General features: G+C 46.6%; 1 protein-coding gene across 5 annotated transcripts in view; it reads right to left on the reverse strand.

The window, feature by feature from the left end:
- The window catches only part of rsh (radish), a 122,389-nt gene that overhangs the window by 33,923 nt on the left and 60,487 nt on the right, over window positions 1-27,979 (reverse strand). For all 5 annotated transcript variants that reach the window (XM_069311192.1, XM_069311195.1, XM_069311193.1 and 2 more), the window contains 11 exons: window positions 9,922-10,194; window positions 9,345-9,514; window positions 7,419-7,651; window positions 6,369-6,549; window positions 6,108-6,252; window positions 4,291-4,430; window positions 3,886-4,047; window positions 3,279-3,523; window positions 2,426-2,656; window positions 1,841-1,976; window positions 687-858 (listed from right to left, as the gene is read on the reverse strand). In XM_069311192.1, the coding sequence (XP_069167293.1) occupies window positions 687-858; window positions 1,841-1,976; window positions 2,426-2,656; window positions 3,279-3,523; window positions 3,886-4,047; window positions 4,291-4,430; window positions 6,108-6,252; window positions 6,369-6,549; window positions 7,419-7,651; window positions 9,345-9,514; window positions 9,922-10,194 (2,088 nt within the window). The remainder of the gene's footprint in view (window positions 1-686; window positions 859-1,840; window positions 1,977-2,425; window positions 2,657-3,278; window positions 3,524-3,885; window positions 4,048-4,290; window positions 4,431-6,107; window positions 6,253-6,368; window positions 6,550-7,418; window positions 7,652-9,344; window positions 9,515-9,921; window positions 10,195-27,979) is intronic.

A 27,979-nucleotide genomic window follows, 5' to 3' on the forward strand; every position in this document is an offset into this window, starting at 1 on the left:
CACTACAAATATCTCAATAGTTTATAATTTAGCAACTTGCTTTCAGACATTCTTAATCCATACAAATTAAGATACCCACGACTTCGCTCCGCCTCGTCCTACTGATCCATGATTAAACAGCCACTCTACTCTTGGTCATTAACAGTTCCGGGCTTGAACACTAACACCTTCAGTACCATGGACAAAATTACAATCAATTTTTTAAAGCAATCTAGTAAAGAACTACAATTGTCATCTGAATGATTTACTGAGTGGCATATGGTGGTATTAGGTGGTCTGCGAGATGATGTTTGCGATGATCTCGAAGATAACTAAGATAACTTCAAGGATGAAAACTTTGTAAATCTCAATAACAGCCTTTAGAAAGTGTCCTGTTTGCAATTTATAACCAGATACTCGACTTTCTAAACCTTAGTGTCGTTTATTAGTTGTCTGTTAAGTCACGATTGGTCATTGTGTGGTCTAAAAATAGTCAGCTTGGGGTCTATGAATGGTTAGTATGAGTGGTTTATGATTTGTCTGTAAGGTCTCTATGTCCTTATGTCCTATAGGAAGTCCGCAACGTACACGAGTGGTCTATAACTGTGTAATGAGAGGTGAACGCTTAAACAAGCATCCATCAAGTGGATGTGTGACGGGTGGGCCCCGGTGGGCCCCGGTGAGCCAGCAGAGGAGTCAAGACTCACCAGAACAGTCCTGCGATGAAGCCCACTTCTTCTTGTCCTCGACAGAGAGGCGGTCGTGCTTCTTGGAGGATCTGCCCCAGCCGGAGGTGAGCGTCCCGAGCCGGGAGAAGGCACGCATGACGATGGGCGAGTTGGGTACGCTCTTGGGTCGTGGGGTCTCGATGTCTGGCACCTGTTGGGCACGAGAAAAGGTCACATTGGCTTACTGGATGGGAGGCTTGTGAGGTCATTACAGGCATTGGACTGTATAATAGTTGGTGCAATCTGATCACAACCGATTGACCCCTGGGTTTGATTCCCAGGCAGGGAAGATGTTTGAGCACATTTTATTGCACCTAATGCCTCCAATTACTTCAAAACCGTAGTTTAAAGTTAGTCTACTGTTGTGGGTTGCACCCTGAACAAGTTCTTAGCTATGGGGACAATATAATAAACCTAACAGGTTTCGTGTCCCCAGCAACGAGGAACCATAACTGATTCGGGCACATCCATGGTTAACTTTGGGGCATTAGACACTATATAAGGTCATTATGGATTTGGGAACAGATAGTTCACCTATGGAAATTGGGTGGCACTAGCTAGGCCATTTACGGTTTGGGCAGAGAAGGTAATCTTGGGGCATTAGGTAGATGTAGTACTTTCACCCCAGGATTGAAAGCATGGGTTGAACCCTGAACCATATAAACCCTAGCTCCATCCTCAGGTCATAGGATGGGGCTAGTTAGCTCGTTATACACTAGGGTACAAAGGATGGTTTGCTCTGGGCACTGGGCAAGATCATTTTCGGTTAGTTCACCCAAGAGTAGGGCTTTGAAGGTCACTATATGTTAGTGAGCAAGGCTGTCTAGTAGAGGGGTCCCAGCCAGCAAGAGTACAAAGTCAAGAGTACCTTGGGGTGATGAGACACGCTAAGAAGGTCAATGGAACAGGAATGTGTCACCTGCACATTCAATTGCTTGCAGATAAAATCTTGGTGAGAAAATATGCTAACATCTCCATGGGTTAAATGACAAAAAAAGCTTGTCATAATGGTGAGAGGGGGAGAGTAGAGCACTCGTATAGAGCTCCTAGGACACTCACCTGGAGGAAGTTTGAGCTCTTGGGCGTGTGCGAGGAAGAGTAGAGTGCTCATTTAGAGCCCCTAGGACACTCACCTGGAGGAAGTTTGAGCTCTTGGGCTTGTGCGAGGGAGAGTGGAGCGTCGGGACGGCCCGGGCCAGGATGTCGGCCACTGAGACCTGCGGTGACCCAAAGCCAGTGCTGAATCCGTAGAGCATCTCCTGGAACACCCTGCAGGGAAGCCCTGGTCAGGCAGTGGTCAGGGACAGACAGACAGAGACAGAGACAGACAGAGAGAGAATGCAAATTTAAGTTGTTAACAATAGCAAATTCTCTTTGTTCTGTGATAGCTAGGACTGATCTAGACTACCCCATATACTTCAGGAAGAGAAGCAGTCTCCTCAAGACTCCTCACCGACCACTTGTGTACTGGAAGTAACTAAAATAGTCAAGACCATGAAAGCATCTTTTATGAATAATTAAACCCTGGAAATATCTTGCCTGACAATTAAGCTGAGCTAGGATATTGTACGTCTTAGACAAAGCCTCTGGATAAATCTCAACTGCCCAATTAAACTCTGAACCACCTCAACTACCCAGATAAACCCGGAATCATACAAACTGCCTAGGTAAACCGTGAACCATCTCAACAAGCCAGGTAAACTGTTCATGGACCTCACCTGCTGCGGACGCCAAGAATGGCCCTAACGCCATAGAGTTTACACTTCTCCTTGCCGGCACCGACCAGGAAGGTGACGTCGTAGAGCATATTGTTGAACTGGTTTTCGCTGTTATGGAAGGCACGGGTGAAGTCTTTGGCCAGCTGGTCGTGGCCCTCGAACAGGTCGCGAACCGAGTCCAGCAGTGGCGACGAGGGACGCATGTGACCAATAGGTCGCCAGGAGCCGCGTCTGTCGACCATCAGGGAGACACATTAATGCCTGCAGGGGGAAGGGGCCATGGCTGGCCACCTCACTCATTCATGGACTCACACAATCAAAAAATAAAGACCATGACAGTACCAAGACATTCAGACGGACGCATGTTCGATCCAGTGGCACTCATAATTTTCTCTCAGATACGTCACATTGTGCAGGGTTTTATATTATACAGAAAGATGATAAAATCTACGTAATTGTATTCTAATATGACCTTAGGAGTTAAAACAGAAATAGAAAACGAATGAAATCAATAGAAAGCCAGGGAGTGGCAGACCAAACTTGGAATATTAGAAGTGAAAGTCAGTGTGGAAGGTGTTTGCGAGAGTGGCCTTCATGGCACAGTGTGGAGGCCAGGAGTGTGACTCCCCAGCACTCTTCCTCTCTCTCTCACGCTGCACACTGCCTCTCACCTCCCTCTGTGGTCCGTGGTCATGCATGCTTTACCACCACACACACACACTAGTGACACACCTGTAAGATCTACAACCACACACCTGTAAGGTCTGCAGCCACACGCAAGTGACACCTGTAAGGTCTGCAGCCACACTAGTGACACACCTGTAAGGTCATCAACCAGAGACCAGTGACACACCTGTAAGGCTTAGGAATCTGGCCGGTCTCGGCGTGGTTCTGGAGGTTGTTGACCAGGTCCTCCAGCATCTGGGAGCGGGTGCGGTCCTGCATGCGCGCGAACTTTGGGGCGGAGTAGGAGGCTCTTTCCCCGTTGACAATCTTGGTGAGGAGCCACTCTCGGAACATGGGGCCCTTCTCGAAGCAGCTCTGCTCCCACAGGTATGGCTTGTAGGCGCCCACCTCATCACGGGACACCACCGCCACCTGTGGACACCACCACGAGATACAGCACCTGCATGTACATGGGGAGGGGGGAAGGTTTAGTAATAATTCCAGTTTTCTGGGACAGAAAATCTATACTTGGGCTTATCGAGGTCGCTTTAGACCAAGTACTAACCTGTCACAGGATGCAACCCACAACAGTTACCTAACTCCTGGGCACCCATTTTACTGTTAGGCGAGCAGAGGATTCAAATGAACTGAAACATGTCCAGTCATTCTGTATTGGCCGGGCATTGAACCAGGTTCCCTCAGTTGTCAGCCGAAGATGTAGCCCATTGTGCTACAGTCAGGAGAGGTTGGTAATCTACCTTTGGTTCATGTGGAGCAGAGAGAAAGGCACTAACCTCATAACGTGTTGGCTTGAACTTGATCCTAGGGCTGGTGCGGACAACAATGAAAGTGTGGAGGAAGTGGGACTTGATGCAGGCAGGGGAGAACGGGGTGTTGTCTGCCTCCAGGAACACCACACACACGATGTCATTCCCAATATGCCGTTTCCGCTGAAGCTGTAGTAATCAGGGGTCGAGGAAGGGTGGAAGCGGTGTTAGTGATTTGTTTTGGGAGCAACGACGAGCCTAAAATTGCAGATTCCCCCATCCTTGCCTCGAGTAAACTGTACACAACTTGCATAACCTCTTTGCCAAGGCTGGCAGTTGAGGGGCTGATATAACCATGTTTCTCAGTATAAATATATACATAAATTTTTGTACCTCAGAAATCCTCTATTTTCGACCTGAAATGCACCTTACCTTTTGGGGATCGTGTTTCTCGTAGGGCAGGAGAGTGGACACGTGGAACATGATCTCTATGTTCCTCCAGTGGGCGTAGACGCTGTAGAGTCCCGTCAGGTCGTGCACGGTGTCCAGGCCGCCCTTGTACTTGTCGAACCCTGTCCAGAGGCCAGGATGGGTGGGGGTCACTAGGTACAGTTACACACACACACACACACACACACACACGAAATGAAGTACTTAATGAAACAGACAGAGAGAAAGATCTAGGAGTTGATATCACACCAAACCTGTCTCCTGAAGCCCACATAAAAAGAATAACGTCAGCGGCATATGCGAGGCTGGCTAACATCAGAACGGCATTCAGGAACCTGTGTAAGGAATCATTCAGAATCTTGTACACCACACATGCAAGACCAATCCTGGAGTATGCGGCCCCAGCATGGAGCCCTTATCTTGTCAAGCACAAGACAAAGCTGGAAAAAGTCCAAAGGTATGCTACTAGACTAGTCCCAGAACTAAGAGGCATGAGTTATGAGGAAAGGCTGAGGAAAATGCACCTTACGACACTGGAAGACAGAAGAGTAAGGGGGACATGATCACAACCTACAAAATCCTCAGGGGAATCGACCGGGTAAACAAGGATGAACTATTCAACACTGGAGGGACGCGAACAAGGGGACACAGGTGGAAGCTGAGCACCCAAATGAGCCACAGAGACATTAGAAAGAACTTTTTCAGTGTCAGAGTAGTTAGTAAAAGGAATGCACTAGGAAGTGAGGTGGTGGAGGCTGGCTCCATACACAGTTTCAAATGTAGATATGACAGAGCCCAGTAGGCTCAGGAATCTGTACACCAGTTGATTGATGGTTGAGAGGCGGGACCAAAGAGCCAGAGCTCAACCCCCGCAAACACAACTAGGTGACAACTAGGTGAGTACCCACACACACACACAGTACACACACACAGTACACACACACACACAGTACCCCCACACACACACACACACACACACACACACACACACACACACACACACACACACACACAGTACACACACACACAGTACACACACACACACAGTACACACACACACACAGTACACACACACACACAGTACACACACACACACAGTACACACACACACACACAGTACACACACACACACAGTACACACACACACACAGTACACACACACACACAGTACACACACACACACAGTACACACACACACACAGTACACACACACACACAGTACACACACCCACACAGTACACACACCCACACATGCACCCCCCCCCACACACTCACACCCACATGCGCACACACGTGAGAAAGAGACACGCTAGAATATACAGTACTGGTGTGGTGTTCATGCATCAACAAACATGACCAAAATAGAACAGGGGCCAGAGACATTCCACAAGTAAATAATGAGACCTTTCACCAAAGGCTGGCGGCATTAAATATGCCAAAACTAACATTGAAGGGAAATGGGTACCATGATCACCACATACAATATTTTGATTGAAGAAATTAATAAAATGTATAAGGATTTTTTTTAATAAACTAGAACAAGAGAATATTGGTGGAAGAAATCCTAAGTGCGGAAAAAACATGACATTATTCTATTACAGTGGTAGATAGTCTTAGTCTTTGGCCATGGTAGACTACCAATGGCCAAGACTACGAGGTAGACATCAGAAAGATGGTGATATCAACAAAATGTAGACTATAAACACTATCTTCCTCACCTCTAATTCACACTCATATTTACACACTCAGCTTTACATTCACTTCGTTACCTGTGTCTCATTTGCACCTCCCTTCCTCACCTTTCAACCGGACTTTGTCTCCGAGTATTTGGAGGAACTCCTCGAAGAGCATGGAGGAGTCGTTGTTGTCAAGGATCTCTTCCTCCGTGTACTGCTCCTCCCTGACATAGACCACTCCCACCTTCAGCTCGCTCTTGATGAACACCTGCCGGAGGGGACACGTCTGGGTGACTGTGTGGTGGAGAGCGGTAACCTGCCAGAGGGGACACCGCTGCCCTATCCTTCACCCATGCCCTATCCTTCACCCATCACCACACTCACCTGGTCCAGCTTGAGCAGCTCCTCAGGGATGTCCGGCAGCTGACCGAGAACAAGGGGCGGGTTGAGGTTGATCTCCCGCCCGAAGGACCTGACCACCTCCTCCCGGTTATATCTGTCAGCGAAGACGCAGGAGGCGGGGACCAGCCCATGCACCGTGTAGGATATCCCTCGCACCATGATCCTGCAGGAGATCACCTCACAGCAAGCTCATAGCAGAGATCAAACAAGAAAATATATCCTGTATATATAGATTTTTTTATGAGTGCATAAAATTTCATCCTGCGAGGGAGGCTGTGTGGGGTAGACCTGAAATGTATCCTAAGCCTCCTAACCCACTGTGTATCCATACTGTACCACCTGTAGTTATAGACCTATGGAGCACCCCACGGTACAGTTTCTAAAGGTTATGGTGCATAAAGACCTTGCATGGTACACTGAATAAAGTTATGGTGCCCCCTCCCTCCCTCCCCCTCCTTGGTGTAGCTGATAGATGTATAGTACCTAGTGACCCCCTATGGTACAATATCTGAAACTATGGTACCTGGTCACCTCTCATGTTACAGCCTATGAAAGTATGATACTTGGTGATCATACTTTGGTACCCTCCCTGAGCTGTCCCCCATGGTACCCCCACCATAACTGGTCCCCTGCCATGGTACACTACCATAACTGGTCTCTCCCATGGTACACTACCATAACTGGTCTCTCCCATGGTACACTACCATAACTGGTCCCCTGCCATGGTACCCCCACCATAACTGGTCCCCTGCCATGGTACCCTCACCATGGTACCCCCACCATAACTGGTCCCCTGCCATGGTACCCTCACCATGGTACACTACCATAACTGGTCCCCTGCCATGGTACACCCACCATAACTGGTCCCCTGCCATGGTACCCTCACCATGGTACACTACCATAACTGGTCCCCTGCCATGGTACACCCACCATAACTGGTCCGCTGCCATGATACACTACCATAACTGGTCCCCTGCCATGGTACACCACCATAACTGGTGTCTCCCATGGTACCTCACCATGGTACCCTACCTGAACTGGTCTCTGCCATTGGAGGTCTCCTGCTTGAGGGAGAGGATGACGGGTCCGAGGTCCTCATCCTGGGTAAAGTAGTTCCAGTGCTCAGAGCCGTAGAAGTACTTCTCGTAGGTCTCTTGGTCGATGCTGGTGAGGTCGAACTGGCCATTCCTCTCCCACTGCTCCTGGATGCAGGTCTTCTGGCGTGACGGCTCGTTGATGAGAGGCACCTGGCCGCCTGGACACACCTGCAGCAGAGAGCAGGTGTTCACTGGTGTGTGCACACCTGGTGGGTGGGGGGGAGGGGGGGCAGGGGTTTGTGGTGGTGTTGGGGGTTATGAGACGTGGTACCAGGTGAAAGTCATAGGCCTATGAACACGCTTTACTACTCGTATTGACCTGTGACCAGGTTCCACTGCCAGGGTTGGGGTCAGAAGCAAGTTCCACTGCCAGGGTTGGGGTCAGAAGCAAGTTCCACTGCCAGGGTTGGGGTCAGAAGCAAGTTCCACTGCCAGGGTTGGGGTCAGAAGCAAGTTCCACTGCCAGGGTTGGGGTCAGAAGCAAGTTCCACTGCCAGGGTTGGGGTCAGAAGCAAGTTCCACTGCCAGGGTTGGGGTCAGAAGCAAGTTCCACTGCCAGGGTTGGGGTCAGAAGCAAGTTCCACTGCCAGGGTTGGGGTCAGAAGCAAGTTCCACTGCCAGGGTTGGGGTCAGAAGCAAGTTCCACTGCCAGGGTTGGGGTCAGAAGCAAGTTCCACTGCCAGGGTTGGGGTCAGAAGCAAGTTCCACTGCCAGGGTTGGGGTCAGAAGCAAGTTCCACTGCCAGGGTTGGGGTCAGAAGCAAGTTCCACTGCCAGGGTTGGGGTCAGAAGCAAGTTCCACTGCCAGGGTTGGGGTCAGAAGCAAGTTCCACTGCCAGGGTTGGGGTCAGAAGCAAGTTCCACTGCCAGGGTTGGGGTCAGAAGCAAGTTCCACTGCCAGGGTTGGGGTCAGAAGCAAGTTCCACTGCCAGGGTTGGGGTCAGAAGCAAGTTCCACTGCCAGGGTTGGGGTCAGAAGCAAGTTCCACTGCCAGGGTTGGGGTCAGAAGCAAGTTCCACTGCCAGGGTTGGGGTCAGAAGCAAGTTCCACTGCCAGGGTTGGGGTCAGAAGCAAGTTCCACTACCAGGGTTGGGGTCAGAAGCAAGTTCCACTACCAGGGTTGGGGTCAGAAGCAAGTTCCACTACCAGGGTTGGGGTCAGAAGCAAGTTCCACTACCAGGGTTGGGGTCAGAAGCAAGTTCCACTACCAGGGTTGGGGTCAGAAGCAAGTTCTACTACCAGGGTTGGGGTCAGAAGCAAGTTCTACTACCAGGGTTGGGGTCAGAAGCAAGTTCTACTACCAGGGTTGGGGTCAGAAGCAAGTTCTACTACCAGGGTTGGGGTCAGAAGCAAGTTCTACTACCAGGGTTGGGGTCAGAAGCAAGTTCTACTACCAGGGTTGGGGTCAGAAGCAAGTTCTACTACCAGGGTTGGGGTCAGAAGCAAGTTCTACTACCAGGGTTGGGGTCAGAAGCAAGTTCTACCAGGGTTGGGGTCAGAAGCAAGCTACTACCCACTCCACTGTCAGTTCTGGGACCTTTGACCAAATTATCCTTGCAGCCTATCTTCATCTAAGTTCAGCTACCAGTATTATATTAAAGTCCAATTTCTTATGCAAGTGCTAGGACTATGAGACAATTCATCTAAAAGTACCAGGATTATAGGCAAACACTACCAGAACAATAACCAAACTCTGCTATCAGATCCAGGAATACGACCAAGTTATATCTCCAGTAAGACAAAGATTCACTACCAGCTATAAGTACCAGGGCAATCAGACAAGAGCCGAAGCTCAACCCTCACCAGGTCAACAAGGACTCGCCGAGTTGACCTGGCGAGCCCCTGGACTATACAACACTCACCTGGATGTTCTGATCGGCTTTCTCCGGGTGGTCGCTCTGAGGGGAGCCGTCCTCCAACTCCGGCTCCGACTCGTCCCAGATGGTGTCGTCGGGGACGGTCTGGCCGGCGCACTCGATCCAGTAGCCAGGCGTGGGGATGAGGCTGTGCGGATAGCCTGGGCAGAACTCATCTGGGAGACGCAGGAAGAGGAGTCAGGGAAGATTAACATCTTTAAAGTAAAACTCCGATTCACATGGGTTGGGGGGGGCATGACTTGCCATACCTGCGCCCGAAATTCATCCCATCACCACGTCCCTGAGTATATCTATCGACTATCCCATACCCACTTATATCCCTTGACACGCATCTAGACCCACTGAAGTCTTCTATACTTATTGGTATTCCCACATACCCCCAGAAATTCATCAATACCCGCAGGCATTCACCGTACACTGTGTTATTCACCTGTTACATATATTCTATGAACTCATTTTCAATGCATCTAAAGTGCTGAATTTGTTTAGTAATGAGCGAGACAAACGAGCCATTCATTAGATACATCACTCGGGACACTCATCAGTACCCCAAAGACCTCACCTGCACAAGCTTGGGGCGGGAGAGGAAAGATAAGCGTAGTGGAGGATTTTCTTCTAGCGACCGCACACCCCAGACTCTGGGGCTTGAAGGAGCGCAGTTGCTGCAGGAAGTCGGACGTCTCCATGAGGGCAACGTCAGCGAAGTGGAGATCGCAGAGGAACTGGTTCTTGTAGCGTCGGGCGCGGGTCTGGTTAGGTCCCGTCAGGTTGAGGCCGCAGGAATTGCAGCGTAGGCACTCTTCGTGGTAATTATTGTTGTCGTACAGCGAACCTTCTGCAAGACCAGGAGAGAATAAGGACGGAGCGAGTAAGAAAATAGATAAGTAAAGGTGAATAGAGTGAGAATAAGATGGCAAGTGAGAAAGAAGTGAACATAAGAATATTAAGTCTGCGGAAGGCCAATGGGTTGGCGTTAGAGGTTGCTTTGGCAGGGAGAATCTTCCCTGCTGAGAAAGGAGGGAGGGAGGGATAGATGAACTAAGTTGGGCAATGCTAGAAGGGATTCTAGAGGAAGATTCCTTTCCATCCTAGAATATCTGGCCAAAGTTGAAAGCTGCTCTCATCTTTGAGAGAGTCTGTATGAGGCACTGTAACACTAGGCTAAGGTTGGCCACACTGGCAACATCTACTCAAAGGTCGCGGCCAGCCACCTTCTGCAGTGTAAGGTGCTAGTGAGTCACGCAAGGGCAACATACAACACACAGCTATCATCATGTTTATAATTATCCAATTTAAAATTAATAACTTTCTACACAGTAAAAACTATTCTATCAGGAGAAGCGAGCGTGTAGGTGTGGCCTCCCAGACATATACAACGGGCCAAAGACAGTTAATGAACAGTATATTGTGAAGTGCAACCTTCAATAGTAGTGTGTGTCCCTGTTTGTTGCCCAGCTCGGACGATTTTAGCTTATACGGTGTAGTTGTGGAATGGTCCGAACACTCGGCTGCCAAAACAGGCGACTCAGAGTTCTGTCATATACTGAATATATGAATTAGCGTTATCATTATGACCAGATATTATTGTATTCCATCCATACATCAATACTAACTATATAAACATACTGAAATGTCAGTTCTGGAACAAAGTCCCCCCAAATGAACCTACATAAAATAAAAAAACGGGAATTTGAACACGAACAACATAGAAAACGAAAATAAAATCAAACTCTGGTCTAATCTAACCTAATTATAAATGTGCAACGCTAGGTTAGGTTTTAGTTTTTTTTTCCCCTTTCAAAATTTCCACTTTCAAGACTGTTATTTTCTCTCAAAGTTTGTTAAATTAATAAATTGCATACTGTAGCCGAGAGAAGGTTTTTAGTATGGACATAGAGGTATAGCCCTGAGGCGTAGTGGATGGGTTGCAGATACCCAGCGGATAGTCGTGGGACCTCATTCCATCTTTAGTTTCTCCTCACTCGCTACCAAGATAAAACACCAAACATGTGCTCACATGTGTGTGTGCAGCACCGCTCCTGTGCCAGGTAAGTCCACTACGGGCTCACCGTAGCCCGTGCTACTTGGAACTTGTTCCGAGTAGCTTAATCTATAATAACAACAGCTCACATGTGGCTCCAGGCGAAGTAAGACGGTAGATCACAGTACAGATACCCTCAAGGGAAACGAAACTTTAGAAACATTATACGCAAATACACGAATAATAATTATGCCCGAAACGCTTTGCGTAATAGTGGCTTTAGGCATTGTATGTACTAGCTATACCTATAAGTTAAACAATCCTTGTAAATATTTATTGTATGTATGTACCTTACCTAAATAAAATTGTATTGTATTGTATAATAAATTAATGAAGGGAAATAAAAATTCAATATTAGGCTTTAGATGAAGCACTAATGTAAGCATATGTCGTACTCAATACGCCAGGAGGACCCCATTACTTGGCCAAATTAGCAAGGTCTGATTTTCTTAACATGCAGAACAATTGTCGGTATTTTCAAATATTTTTCTTAGTGGGTCTTTCCTTACGATATTTATATATTACATTCTGAAAATTAATTACTGACTTAGGATGGGTAGGTTAGGTTAGGGTTGGTCAAGTTCATAGTTTCACTTTGACAAAAAAAATTACATTTAATGCGTTGCCAAACATTTCATTAGAGACAAAGTTTGACAAGTTTAAAATTTCATGTAAATTCGGATAAGGTAATGGAGGGATTGAATTATCAGGAGAAAGCGCCAAGACATTACGAATATATAGCACTTTGAAAGGATTTGGAAAAAGACGTGGGGGGGGGGTGGAGGAATGGTGTCCAACCCCTTGGATGGTCGGGAATTGAACGCCGACCTGCATGAAACAAGACCGTCGCTCTACCGTCCAGCCCAAGTGGTTGGACATGAGGTAATGGAGTGACCTGACCTAACCGACTCGGCCACGATGGTACAAAAGCCGACCAACCCGCAACTTTACCGAATTCACCGAGAGGTTCACAAGGAGTCAGCAGACATTCCTTAAACATGTAAACAAGGAGTCAGCAGACGTTCCTTAACACGTAAACAAGGGGTCAGCAGACGTCCCATGACATGAAAACATGGGGTCAGCAGACATTCCTTAACATGTAAACAAGAAGTCAGCAGACGTTCCTTAACACGTAAACAAGGGGTCAGCAGACGTTCCTCAACACGTAAACAAGGGGTCAGCAGACGTTCCTTAACACGTAAACAAGGGGTCAGCAGACATTCCTTAACACGTAAACAAGGAGTCAGCAGACGTTCCTTAACACGTAAACAAGGAGTCAGCAGACGTTCCTTAACACGTAAACAAGGGGTCAGCAGACATTCCTTAACACATAAACAAGGGGTCAGCAGACGTTCCATAACACATAAACAAGGGGTCAGCAGACGTTCCTTAACACGTAAACAAGGGGTCAGCAGACATTCCTTAACACGTAAACAAGGAGTCAGCAGACGTTCCTTAACACGTAAACAAGGGGTCAGCAGACATTCCTTAACACGTAAACAAGGAGTCAGCAGACGTTCCTTAACACGTAAACAAGGGGTCAGCAGACATTCCTTAACACGTAAACAAGGAGTCAGCAGACGTTCCTTAACACGTAAACAAGGGGTCAGCAGACGTTCCTTAACACGTAAACAAGGGGTCAGCAGACATTCCTTAACACGTAAACAAGGAGTCAGCAGACGTTCCTTAACACGTAAACAAGGGGTCAGCAGACGTTCCTTAACACGTAAACAAGGGGTCAGCAGACATTCCTTAACACATAAACAAGGGGTCAGCAGACGTTCCATAACACATAAACAAGGGGTCAGCAGACGTTCCTTAACGCGTAAACAAGGGGTCAGCAGACGTTCCATAAACAAGGGGTCAGCAGACGTTCCTTAACGCGTAAACAAGGGGTCAGCAGACGTTTCTTAACGCGTAAACAAGGGGTCAGCAGACGTTTCTTAACACGTAAACAAGGCGTCAGCAGACGTTTCTTAACACGTAAACAAGGGGTCAGCAGACGTTCCTTAACGCGTAAACAAGGGGTCAGCAGACGTTTCTTAACGCGTAAACAAGGGGTCAGCAGACGTTTCTTAACACGTAAACAAGGGGTCAGCAGACGTTTCTTAACACGTAAACAAGGGGTCAGCAGACGTTCCTTAACGTGTAAACAAGGGGTCAGCAGACGTTTCTTAACACGTAAACAAGGGGTCAGCAGACGTTTCTTAACACGTAAACAAGGGGTCAGCAGACGTTCCATAACACATAAACAAGGGGTCAGCAGACGTTCCATAACACATAAACAAGGGGTCAGCAGACGTTCCTTAACGCGTAAACAAGGGGTCAGCAGACGTTTCTTAACACGTAAACAAGGGGTCAGCAGACGTTTCTTAACACGTAAACAAGGGGTCAGCAGACGTTTCTTAACACGTAAACAAGGGGTCAGCAGACGTTCCTTAACACGTAAACAAGGGGTCAGCAGACGTTCCTTAACACGTAAACAAGGGGTCAGCAGACATTCCTTAACACGTAAACAAGGAGTCAGCAGACGTTCCTTAACACGTAAACAAGGGGTCAGCAGACGTTCCTTAACACGTAAACAAGGGGTCAGCAGACATTCCTTAACACATAAACAAGGGGTCAGCAGACGTTCCATAACACATAAACAAGGGGTCAGCAGACGTTCCTTAACGCGTAAACAAGGGGTCAGCAGACGTTCCATAAACAAGGGGTCAGCAGACGTTCCTTAACGCGTAAACAAGGGGTCAGCAGACGTTTCTTAACGCGTAAACAAGGGGTCAGCAGACGTTTCTTAACACGTAAACAAGGCGTCAGCAGACGTTTCTTAACACGTAAACAAGGGGTCAGCAGACGTTCCTTAACGCGTAAACAAGGGGTCAGCAGACGTTTCTTAACGCGTAAACAAGGGGTCAGCAGACGTTTCTTAACACGTAAACAAGGGGTCAGCAGACGTTTCTTAACACGTAAACAAGGGGTCAGCAGACGTTCCTTAACGTGTAAACAAGGGGTCAGCAGACGTTTCTTAACACGTAAACAAGGGGTCAGCAGACGTTTCTTAACACGTAAACAAGGGGTCAGCAGACGTTCCATAACACATAAACAAGGGGTCAGCAGACGTTCCATAACACATAAACAAGGGGTCAGCAGACGTTCCTTAACGCGTAAACAAGGGGTCAGCAGACGTTTCTTAACACGTAAACAAGGGGTCAGCAGACGTTTCTTAACACGTAAACAAGGGGTCAGCAGACGTTTCTTAACACGTAAACAAGGGGTCAGCAGACGTTCCTTAACACGTAAACAAGGGGTCAGCAGACGTTCCTTAACACGTAAACAAGGGGTCAGCAGACGTTCCTTAACACGTAAACAAGGGGTCAGCAGACGTTCCTTAACACGTAAACAAGGAGTCAGCAGACGTTCCATAACACATAAACAAGGGGTCAGCAGACGTTCCTTAACACATAAACAAGGGGTCAGCAGACGTTCCTTAACACGTAAACAAGGAGTCAGCAGACGTTCCATAACACATAAACAAGGGGTCAGCAGACGTTCCATAACACATAAACAAGGGGTCAGCAGACGTTCCATAACACATAAACAAGAGGTCAGCAGACGTTCCTTAACACGTAAACAAGGAGTCAGCAGACGTTCCATAACACATAAACATGGGGTCAGCAGACGTTCCTTAACACGTAAACAAGGAGTCAGCAGACGTTCCATAACACATAAACAAGGGGTCAGCAGACGTTCCATAACACATAAACAAGGGGTCAGCAGACGTTCCATAACACAAACAAGGGGTCAGCAGACGTTCCTTAACACATAAACAAGGGGTCAGCAGACGTTCCATAACACAAACAAGGGGTCAGCAGACGTTCCATAACACAAACAAGGGGTCAGCAGACGTTCCATAACACAAACAAGGGGTCAGCAGACGTTCCATAACACATAAACAAGGGGTCAGCAAATGTCTCACATAAAATATGAAACTACTCTTAATTTACTAATATATTATCTAGCTGGTGAGAGCCTTTAGTTTCCTGTGGGATCAGACTACACCAAGCCGGGACCCTGATTCATGAAGCAGTTACGCAAGTACTTACGAACCTGTACATCTTTTCTCAATCTTTGACGGCTTTGATTACATTTATTAAACAGTTTACAAGCATGAAAACTTGCCAATCAAGTGTTGTTATTGTTATAAACAGCCTCCTGGTGCTTCGGAGCTCATTAACTGTTTAATAAACAAAGCCGCCGCTATAAACAAAGCCGCCAAAGATTGAGAAAAGATGTACAGGTTCGTAAGTGATTGCGTAACTGCTTCGTGAATCTAGCCCCTGGTCACTGCATTATTCAGGTCAGGTGTGGCTGTGAACAACGTAGACGACTCAAGGGGTTAATTTACTCAGGGTATTTAGTTATGTACCCTCGAGGTTTGGTCGGCAGACTCAAGGAGGTTCAGTCATTGCAATCAAGGAGGTTCACGCAAAGTCAAAAGGGTTGATATTAACTTTAAAGGGTTTTAAGACTAAGCTGTAGTCAAAGGGGGTTAAATCACGACATTCATTTTGCTGTGTTTTGAAAAGGCGTGTGATTTAGGGGGGTGGGGGTCAATTACCAAGTCACTATACCGTAGTGACTTAATCACCATGCAGACCATCCTCGCCTGGGGAACACGCCACTATGTATAACCAACATAAGGAACATGGCTTACGTTTGTCTGCTGCACGCTTGTGGTTGTCGTTGTTGTCATCGTCGTCTGAGGTCTTGCGAGACGAGACCTTCCTAACCTCTTCGTCAAGGTCCTCCTCCTCCTCCTCCTCCCTGACTGACCCGTGACCAGCCGCTGTCTCCACCACCCCTGCTTCCTGGTCATCTTTGGTCATGCAGAGCGGTATGTTGCTCATCTCAGGTCAGGTCACCGAGGCCCAGGCGCACAGCGGGGTCACCAGCAGGGGAAACAAGGTGCGAAACAGATCTTCAAGGCCCAAAACCATCTTGACAGGTTAAGATCATCACTTTCCAGCCCCCCTTTGGTATTTATCGAGTTCACTTCCCTGTGTGACTGTCGGTGTTGGCCAGCGGCCCGTCGGTCACTGTAGAGGTGCCAGGGGGACAGTGCCAGGGGCGTGTGGTGAAGGTAGCAGCTGCAGGAGGGCCTCCGAGGTGGTCGTAGCACACAACTGACGATGCAACACTAGCCAATACCTTTGTTGGGTCAAGCCTCGACTGTGTCAACAGGCGTCATCAAGTACACCTACGCATTATCTCTCCCTCACGAGGCTACGGGCACTGCTTCTATCACCTGGTGACGTTCATTATCTCCTTTTCAAATACAGCCATCGGCAAATTTCCTTTTTGTTCAGTGACAGGTTGCACAAAACTCTCTCCAAGGTGGTGAGGCTCACTGTGTTGTGAGCCAGACGGACGAGGGCTCTCCTACCTCACCACACATTGTGCACTCACCACTCCTCCACACCGTTACTCCTCCCCACACACCATACATTTTAAGTTATGCTCAAGCTTTGTAATTTATGAATGGCGAGAGAGAGGCCTTAGCAGCCCATCGTGGAACAATAGTCGTACGTCTGGCCACGCCTCCACCTCTGGCTATCGACCCAGCTGACGGTTGCGAAGCCTGCGGTACGATAACACTCCCCAATTGCAAAATTGCTTGTCGAATTATCGCGGTAATATGAGGAAAGAAGGCGGGAGTAAAATTGGCCACAAAAAAATGCAAAACTGCAGATAAAACCAATTCAAACACACGAGACCTTATTAGTTATGATCAAATGTACTTTCGAAACCGACTTGAAGCTAGCTTTGGCAATTACATGTGAAAACCAGCCGCCAAAAACTCTTAAATTAAATTCGAGTCGTTGGCTCGTCAGTTAGGCTACACTATCACCCACAACTTCACTTCTGTAGTTAATAGACTTATAATCGTTAATATGATCTCACGATTCGGGACGAGTGTTAATGAGTGTTCTATTAACCACATTTAGATCAACACACACACACACGATTACATAATTCGTCTCCGAGGCTATGGGTCCCTACAATTTCACCAAAGGTGGTACCACCTATATAATATTTTATATATAGTCAATACACATGGTTCTATGTTCATAAAACATTTCAACCTTAATAATATGGCAACAATCTACCCTATTTATTAATTTGAAGTACAGAATTTAATTCCTTACATATAAAAAGTAAAGGATTCATTAAATTTCCTAGTGTATAGAATTTTATTTTTAGATATACCTGAATATACGTTAATTTATAACTTATAATTTATTACAGTTATTTAATATTTGTATTATTTTAGTATACTCTTTGTTTGTCATTATATATTTAAAACCTTGTTATTTACGACGCAGGTCATGGCATTAGGCATAACAGTGCAGACACTGCAACCCGTTATTCCCGCCAAAACATCCCAGAACCAATTATAAATATCAATTATTACGCGTGATAATTGAACCAGATTATTTCTTACTTCCTGTTTCTTGTTTCATTGTTATTTTGTGTATATATCGGATTTCCTTGTGTTCTTGCATTTGTTTTATTTATAAAAATAAATTCCGTTTCCTTTTGGTGGTGGTGGGGCGGTAAGGCCTCTCAACCTCTGCTGGGTTATTACGTTCATCTCAATATCTTACTGAGCAAGCCTTTTATTTTTGTAGTTATAGTCAGCAATTATTTAAATGAGGCGAATGTACGTTCTCGACTCACAATCGGGAGTTCGGGGTTCGAATCCCGACTGGGACAGAAATGTAACTTGCCAGAGGACTGGGTAGAGTTCTGGGCAGGTCGCGAGTAAGTCACTCCAGTGCCTCAAAATGATTTCCATTGATATATATATATATATATATATATATATATATATATATATATATATATATATATATATATATATATATATATACACACACATACACACCCTTGGGGAGGTGTGATGCTTTTAGTTGTTATTGTTTTAGATTCAATTTTAGGTTTTAGGAACATAAAATTCCAAGCAGCACGGGCTATGGTGAGCCCGTAATGGACAGATTTCGTGCATTTTTAAAAACTCAATTTGGTCAGGGATACGACACCTATGTGTATGTATATTATATTATATTATATTATATACTTGTGGCTTGTATTGAGGTCTCCGGTTGGTCTCCCAACAGTTGTCTAACTCCCGGGTACCTATTTATTACTAGGTGAACAGATGCATCAGGTAAACGGAAACGGACCAAACCATCTCTGGTCCGACTGTGAATCGAACGCGGGATCCTCCATTGTCAGTTGAGAACAACGTCAACTGAATTACGAGACCTTATACATTAGAAACAATAATGTTCATGATTTTCTAATTTTCAAATAATTCCAATAAAACGTTAATTTTGTCACAGTCAAGATACTTGGATAAAATAGTTTCCCCTGTAATTTTTCTTAAAGATTCAAAGAAAATCGTAAATATTTAATGGCAAACTAAAAAGAACAGAAATGGTCTTGAATTTAATTACGTTGGATAAAAATTATTTTGAATAATCATACCACATGTTCCAAAATGAATGACTTTTCTGTAATAACAAGGTTTATCTTTTTTTATTAGGTAATAATAGCCAGAAAAATGTAAAATGTTAATAATTATAAAAATTTCAATGCAGAGCACAATTCTCACAAAGTTATAAAGTGATAATTATCATTTGACGCAAGTCTCCTTTAACCTGAGTGAACGCTGTTCTTCATACGATGTCTGTCAATCCCTAAGAGTCAAAAATAACAGTCTTCATACCCAGCCAAACCGTCATCAGAGACAACAATAGATTAGTCATCTCTTGTTAACCAGTCTCCGTGGTGCAGTGGTAAGACACCCGCCTGGCGTTCCACGAGCGCTTTGTCATGGGTTCGTATCCTGGCCGGGGAAGATTTACTGGGCGCAAATCCTTAACTGTAGCCTCTGTTTAACGCAACAGTAAAATGTGTACTTGGTTGTAACAAGGATTCTTCGCGGCGGGGATCGTATTCCAGGGACCTGCCCGAAACACTACGCGTACTAGTGGCTCTACAACCATGTAACAACTCTTCTATATATCTAAAAAAAAAAGTCATAGCAGAAGTACTGTATCTCAAACACACTCAATTATCAACAGCCAGTTGAAAATTTTCACACCACTCTCAAAAGCCCAGTCATCAACCTCTCACAGGAGATAAGATCAGCCGCCCCCCTCTCCCTCCCAAGATAACCTGAGCATATTTATATCAACATGTTAAGTACTTCACTTCTCGGCACATATACAATGGCACAGTAATGTTGTATTGTAGTTTCTCCATGTGTACCTTTTCTCAATTTTGGAGAGTTAAATTTTAAATTCATTTCCTACATCAGGAAGAATATAATATAAAGATGATTCGTTTCCAAATCATTGAACTAGCGTCATTATATATATATATATATATATATATATATATATATATATATATATATATATATATATATATATATATATATATATATATATATATATATAAACCTTTAAGTAACTGTAATTTAATTCCGATGATAAAACACACATATATACATAAGCGACACACGTACAAAATCATATGGTGTAAGATACATGAAGAAGCAGATGTATCAAGATGGGTGTGAGAGAGCAGACGTGTCAAGATGGGTGTGAGAGAGCAGACGTGTCAAGATGGGTGTGAGAGAGCAGACGTGTCAAGATGGGTGTGAGAGAGCAGACGTGTCAAGATGGGCGTGGGAGAGCAGACGTGTCAAGATGGGTGTGAGAGAGCAGACGTGTCAAGATGGGCGTGGGAGAGCAGACGTGTCAAGATGGGCGTGGGAGAGCAGACGTGTCAAGATGGGCGTGGGAGAGCAGACGTGTCAAGATGGGCGTGGGAGAGCAGACGTGTCAAGATGGGCGTGGGAGAGCAGACGTGTCAAGATGGGTGTGAGAGAGCAGACGTGTCAAGATGGGCGTGGGAGAGCAGACGTGTCAAGATGGGCGTGAGAGAGCAGACGTGTCAAGATGGGTGTGAGAGAGCAGACGTGTCAAGATGGGTGTGAGAGAGCAGACGTGTCAAGATGGGCGTGGGAGAGCAGACGTGTCAAGATGGGTGTGAGAGAGCAGACGTGTCAAGATGGGTGTGAGAGAGCAGACGTGTCAAGATGGGTGTGAGAGAGCAGACGTGTCAAGATGGGCGTGAGAGAGCAGACGTGTCAAGATGGGCGTGGGAGAGCAGACGTGTCAAGATGGGTGTGAGAGAGCAGACGTGTCAAGATGGGCGTGGGAGAGCAGACGTGTCAAGATGGGCGTGAGAGAGCAGACGTGTCAAGATGGGTGTGAGAGAGCAGACGTGTCAAGATGGGTGTGAGAGAGCAGACGTGTCAAGATAGGTGTGGGAGAGCAGACGTGTCAAGATGGGTGTGAGAGAGCAGACGTGTCAAGATGGGTGTGGGAGAGCAGACGTGTCAAGATGGGTGTGAGAGAGCAGACGTGTCAAGATGGGTGTGGGAGAGCAGACGTGTCAAGATGGGCGTGGGAGAGCAGACGTGTCAAGATGGGTGTGGGAGAGCAGACGTGTCAAGATGGGCGTGGGAGAGCAGACGTGTCAAGATGGGTGTGAGAGAGCAGACGTGTCAAGATGGGTGTGGGAGAGCAGACGTGTCAAGATGGGCGTGGGAGAGCAGACGTGTCAAGATGGGTGTGAGAGAGCAGACGTGTCAAGATGGGTGTGAGAGAGCAGACGTGTCAAGATGGGTGTGAGAGAGTAGACGTGTCAAGATGGGTGTGAGAGAGCAGACGTGTCAAGATGGGCGTGGGAGAGCAGACGTGTCAAGATGGGTGTGAGAGAGCAGACGTGTCAAGATGGGTGTGAGAGAGCAGACGTGTCAAGATGGGCGTGGGAGAGCAGACGTGTCAAGATGGGTGTGAGAGAACAGACGTGTTAAGATGGGTGTGAGAGAGCAGACGTTAGCAAAAGATACAGGAACTATTGTGAGACGTTAGGCACGTGAAAAAGCGTGAAACAGCAGACACGAGAAGTGTGAAGCAGCAGACACATGAAGAAGCGTGAAGCAGCAGACACATGAAGAAGCGTGAAGCAGCAGACACGAGAAGTGTGAAGCAGCAGACACATGAAAAGGCGTGAAACAGCAGACACGAGAAGCGTGAAGCAGCAGACACATGAAGAAGCGTGAAACAGCAGACACATCAAACAGCGTTATATATCAAACACATCAAGAAGCGCCAGGAGCAGACACATCAAGAAGCGCCAGCAGCAGACACATCAAGAAGCGCCAGCAGCAGACACATCAAGAAGCGCCAGCAGCAGACACATCAAGAAGCGCCAGCAGCAGACACATCAAGAAGCGGCATCAGCAGACACATCAAGAAGCGGCATCAGCAGACACATCAAAAAACAGCAGCAGCAGACACATCAAGAAACAACTACGAAACATTCACATCAAGAACGTGCAACAGCAAATACATTTAGTAACATTGTAGAATAAATACATCAAATACATCAGCATCATACAACACCTAAATTAAGAGCGTGAAACAGCAGACATAAAGAAGCTAGAAGCAGACACATCAAGAAGTGAGAGACGACAGTCCCATCAAGAAGTGAGAGACATCAGTCCCATCAAGAAGTGTGTGACAACAGTCCCATCAAGAAGTGAGACATCAGTCCCATCAAGAAGCGAGAGACATCAGTCCCATCAAGAAGTGAGAGACATCAGTCCCATCAAGAAGTGAGAGACAACAGTCCCATCAAGAAGTGAGAGACATCAGTCCCATCAAGAAGTGAGAGACATCAGTCCCATCAAGAAGTGAGAGACATCAGTCCCATCAAGAAGTGTGAGACAACAGTCCCATCAAGAAGTGAGAGACATCAGTCCCATCAAGAAGTGAGAGACATCAGTCCCATCAAGAAGTGAGAGACATCAGTCCCATCAAGAAGTGAGAGACATCAGTCCCATCAAGAAGTGAGAGACAACAGTCCCATCAAGAAGTGAGAGACATCAGTCCCATCAAGAAGTGAGAGACAACAGTCCCATCAAGAAGTGAGAGACATCAGTCCCATCAAGAAGTGTGAATCAGCAGGTAGATCATGAAACTATTGCAACAACACATTAAGAAGCCTTACACATTAAGAAGCCTTACACATTAAGAAGCATTGTACAACATAAAGAAGCATTATAAAATACATAAAGAAGCATTATATAACACACAAAGAAGATTTATACATCAAGAAGCGTTATACAACATCAAGAAGCTTATACAACAGCAACAATACATTATAAAACATTACCAAGAAGCCTTATACAACACTAAGAAGTCCTATACAACAGCATAATCAAGAAGCCTTACACATCAAGAAGTCTTATACATCAAGAGGCCATGGACCTATCCACGGTATAGATCAAGTAATAATTGTAATTAAGAAGCAATAAGATGCTTATCTTAACATACTAAGAAGGTTAGGTGAGGTCGGTGTTTTCTATGAAGCTTTTCAAGGTAAACTAAAATATTCACAATCAATTAGTATGTCACATATGCACTTATTAAATAAGCCAATATTGACTGTAAGCAAGTGCGAGAACGGGCTGCATATCCAACATCAAAGAACTCCTTACATCACCGTCAAGAAGCCTTATTAAACATCAATAAGTCATGTACAACATCAAGAAGTTATAAATAACATCAAGAAGCCATTTACATCATCAAGAAGTCTTATGCAGCATCAAGAAGCCATATACAACATTAAGAAGTCTTATGCAGCATCAAGAAGCCATATACAACATTAAGAAGTCTTATGCAGCATCAAGAAGCCATATACAACATTAAGAAGTCTTATGCAGCATCAAGAAGTCATATACAACATTAAGAAGTCTTATGCAGCATCAAGAAGCCATATACAACATTAAGAAGTCTTATGCAGCATCAAGAAGTCATATACAACATTAAGAAGTCTTATGCAGCATCAAGAAGCCATATACAACATTAAGAAGTCACATACATCAAGAAGCTTTATACTACAACAAAAACAGAAGCCATATACAGCTTAAAAAGTGAGGTAGTAACGCATCATAAAGAAGTGTGAAGATGTTGTTGAAAGCTTCTTAATATCTTCGTTGCTTTACGCTTCTTGATGAGTCAACGGCAACATTGACCTTGTCGTGTCTGGTGTATATAATGCTTCAGTGTGTGTGTGTGTGGTCTAATAATTGCGCGTAACACTTTATTGCAAGACAACACGCGTACAAATTGCAACTTTATTGCAATTTGTTTCTATGTAATGTTTCTATGTATCTGTTGCATAGACTCGCGAAAGAGACACCACATCAAGAAGCGTGAAGCAGCAGACAGCACATCAAGAAGCGTGAAGAAGCGGTCACACCACACCAAGAAGCGGGAGAAAGTGGCTAAGACTTACTTGATGATCTTCCTTTCTTTTTGGCTGAGAAGAAGAGAGAGAGAGAGAGATTTAGGACGGGGGAGGCAGCAGAGAGCGACCATCACGACACCACACTCAGCCCACATTCTTAAACCACACTTAAGCTACAGTCTGCCCTCGGCATCAAAGAAAATGGGGAAATACAACATACAGTTAGTACCATACAAGACTAGTCAATGGGGCAACTTGGCCTCTGAATAATGACATTATATATATATATATACATAATATATATATATATATATATATATATATATATATATATATATATATATATATAATGTAAATGTATATATATTTATATATATAAAGTCATTATACAGGCACGTCAGCAGTAGGTAAACATGTATATATGGTTCAAAAGATGAACGGAAACTTATAGTAAGTTAGCAGTAAGAGTACAGTTGTACCTCTTAAGTGACTCTGATGGGCCAGTGAGCTGAGTTACACTTGACGTGAGTGTGGAGGAGGAAGGTCAGCAGTTGTGTTCAGCCTGCTGACCCACCTGGGGGCCAGCACATCCCTTGCTGACCCACCTGGGGGTCAGCACACCCCTGCTGACCCACCTGGGGGTCAGCACACCCCTGCTGACCCACCTGGGGGTCAGCACACCCCTGCTGACCCACCTGGGGGCCAGCACATCCCTTGCTGACCCACCTGGGGGTCAGCACACCCCTGCTGACCCACCTGGGGGCCAGCACATCCCTTGCTGACCCACCTGGGGGTCAGCACACCCTTGCTGACCCACCTGGGGGTCAGCACACCCCTGCTGACCCACCTGGGGGCCAGCACATCCCCTGCTGACCCACCTGGGGGCCAGCACACCTCTGCTGACCCACCTGGGGGTCAGCACACCCCTGCTGACCCACCTGGGGGCCAGCACATCCCCTGCTGACCCACCTGGGGGCCAGCACACCTCTGCTGACCCCCATTCCTATTAATCACAACGTGAGAGTCACTACAAAACTATAGTGACAAGTTAGGTGATTCACCTAACTTGTACCTCGCCTCTATCCGTATATATATATATATATATATATATATATATATATATATATATATATATATATATATATATATATATATATATATATATATATATATATATATTAATATATATATTTTCTAAACACCATATCTCATCCGAGTCTTACGGGCTCACCATAGCCCGTGCTACATGGGACATTTCGTTCTGAGTTGCTAAATCTAAAACAACAACTCATCTGAAGGTGTTGCAGGCAGGAACGATGCGTTGTGCACTTAATATATCATGCACATCATTCTTGTTACATTTTATTCTCCTAAACTCCAGACTGACTATGAATTTCGGTAACTTAATGACCCAATTCGACGCTGATGCGAAGAGGTTTGTCAGACGCAGTTATTTCTGAACAGCTAAAGCAACAAGACTGGCCGTGTGGTTATCTTGAGGTTATCTTGAGATGATTTCGGGGCTTTAGTGTCCCCGCGGCCCGGTCCTCGACCAGGCCTCCACCCCCAGGAAGCAGCCCGTGACAGCTGACTAACACCCAGGTACCTATTTACTGCTAGGTAACAGGGGCATAGGGTGAAAGAAACTCTGCCCATTGTTTCTCACCGGCGCCTGGGATCGAACCCTGGACCACAGGATCACAAGTCCAGCGTGCTGTCCGCTCGGACGACCGGCTCCCCCCGCTCGGACGACCGGCTCCCCCAGTGTGGTTGACTGAGTCGATACAAAATCTCTCCTCGCTTCTATGGTGTGGTGGTACAGCACTCAGCTTTGCGTCACGCGAGGGGAGGTTCGAGTCCCAGCATGGGAGTTTGTAATTGTCAAGTATGTAAACAATACAGCATGCCAGCCAGCCTATGCAAAAGCAGTGTTAATGTGGAGGTAAGCTGAGGAACTCTACGGATTCTGATCATCAGGTTTCGTTTACTTTTGGAGTGATAAAGGAACTTGATTCATACAGAATGGGTGAGGAAACTGTATGTTGAGTTTATATAAACAATTGAAGATTAGTGGACAGAGATAATTACAGAACTAATAACAGAGCTTCAACTGTGTTATTTAGATGTACTAAAAAAGTCACTCGGTGAATAGCCTTGAACACTTAAAAAATGGTGGATAACATGACCTTGAAGAGTATCAAGTGTGCAACAGCATCTAAAGTGTTACATAATTGACTGAAGTCGATTTTTTTTAGCCATTAAGTTTATGATCCCAAGTTGGGACTTAAAAGTGGTAAGAGAGTTTCAGTTGACTTGTTTAAAGCGTCATCCTCCCAGCCTGCACCCTATCCCACCCTATCCTCCAGAGCTGACAGTACATATAGCCGCTGTCAGCCACCCCCGAGAACATGGACTGCTGCACCCCCCCCCCCCCCGTCAGCACACTTTACACTATATACCAGCCTATAGAATACTTTTATCGTGAAAAAGTACGATATAAATGCCACCAAACCAAAAATCTTCCTAGGCCTAGTATAGTACATATATGTGTACAAAATTAGACTTAGGATAGCACATGATAGCACTTTTTTTACTCATTCCATTTTTGCTCGTTTGATCATATAGCAGAATACAATAATTTTTTGGAAGATGGGCTGAAAAATAGGTGCAATGAGGAATGTTTGAGGTAAACATTCTTCATACAGTTAAACATAAAGTTTACCTGTAAACTGTGATACAGTTAAACTGAATGACTGTAACACAGCAGAACAGAATACACATCAGTGAACATTGTCAGGTGAACAGCGTTGTCAATACTGTTACACAAGACTGATCGAAGTAGTCATCAGGTACAGTTGAGTAGGCGTCTCTGTACCCAGGAGGGTGAGGGCGTCTCTGTACCCAGGAGGGTGAAGGCGTCTCTGTACCCAGGAGGGTGAAGGCGTCTCTGTACCCAGGAGGGTGAGGGCGTCTCTGTACCCAGGAGGGTGAAGGCGTCTCTGTACCCAGGAGGGTGAAGGCGTCTCTGTACCCAGGAGGGTGATGGCGTCTCTGTACCCAGGAGGGTGAAGGCGTCTCTGTACCCAGGAGGGTGAGGGCGTCTCTGTACCCAGAAGGGTGAGGGCGTCTCTGTACCCAGGAGGGTGAAGGCGTCTCTGTACCCAGGAGGGTGAGGGCGTCTCTGTACCCAGGAGGGTGAGGGCGTCTCTGTACCCAGGAGGGTGAAGGCGTCTCTGTACCCAGGAGGGTGAGGGCGTCTCTGTACCCAGAAGGGTGAGGGCGTCTCTGTACCCAGGAGGGTGAAGGCGTCTCTGTACCCAGGAGGGTGAGGGCGTCTCTGTACCCAGGAGGGTGAAGGCGTCTCTGTACCCAGGAGGGTGATGGCGTCTCTGTACCCAGGAGGGTGAAGGCGTCTCTGTACCCAGGAGGGTAAGGGCGTCTCTGTACCCAGTAGGGTGAGGGCGTCTCTGTACCCAGTAGGGTGAGGGCGTCTCTGTACCCAGGAGGGTGAGGGCGTCTCTGTACCCAGGAGGGTGAAGGCGTCTCTGTACCCAGGAGGGTGAGGGCGTCTCTGTACCCAGGAGGGTGAGGGCGTCTCTGTACCCAGACAGGTGAGGGCGTCTCTGTACCCAGACAGGTGAGGGCGTCTCTGTACCCAGACGGGTGAGGGCGTCTCTGTACCCAGTAGGGTGAGGGCGTCTCTGTACCCAGGAGGGTGATGGCGTCTCTGTACCCAGGAGGGTGAGGACGTCTCTGTACCCAGGAGGGTGAGGGCGTCTTTGTACCCAGGAGGGTGATGGCGTCTCTGTACTCAGGAGGGTGAGGGCGTCTCTGTACCCAGACGGGTGAGGGCATCTCTGTACCCAGACAGGTGAGGGCGTCTCTGTACCCAGACGGGTGAGGGCGTCTCTGTACCCAGACGGGTGAGGGCGTCTCTGTACCCAGACGGGTGAGGGCGTCTCTGTACCCAGACGGGTGAGGGCCTCTTTGTACCCAGACGGGTGAGGGCGTCTTTGTACCCAGACGGGTGAGGGCCTCTTTGTACCCAGACGGGTGAGGGCACCTCTGTACCTAGACGGGTGAGGGCGTCTTTGTACCCAGACGGGTGAGGGCCTCTCTGTACCCAGACGGGTGAGGGCGTCTCTGTACCCAGACGGGTGAGGGCGTCTTTGTACCCAGACGGGTG

The sequence above is a fragment of the Procambarus clarkii genome, chromosome 69 (genome assembly GCF_040958095.1).
Source record: "Procambarus clarkii isolate CNS0578487 chromosome 69, FALCON_Pclarkii_2.0, whole genome shotgun sequence".
Taxonomy (NCBI): domain Eukaryota; kingdom Metazoa; phylum Arthropoda; class Malacostraca; order Decapoda; family Cambaridae; genus Procambarus; species Procambarus clarkii.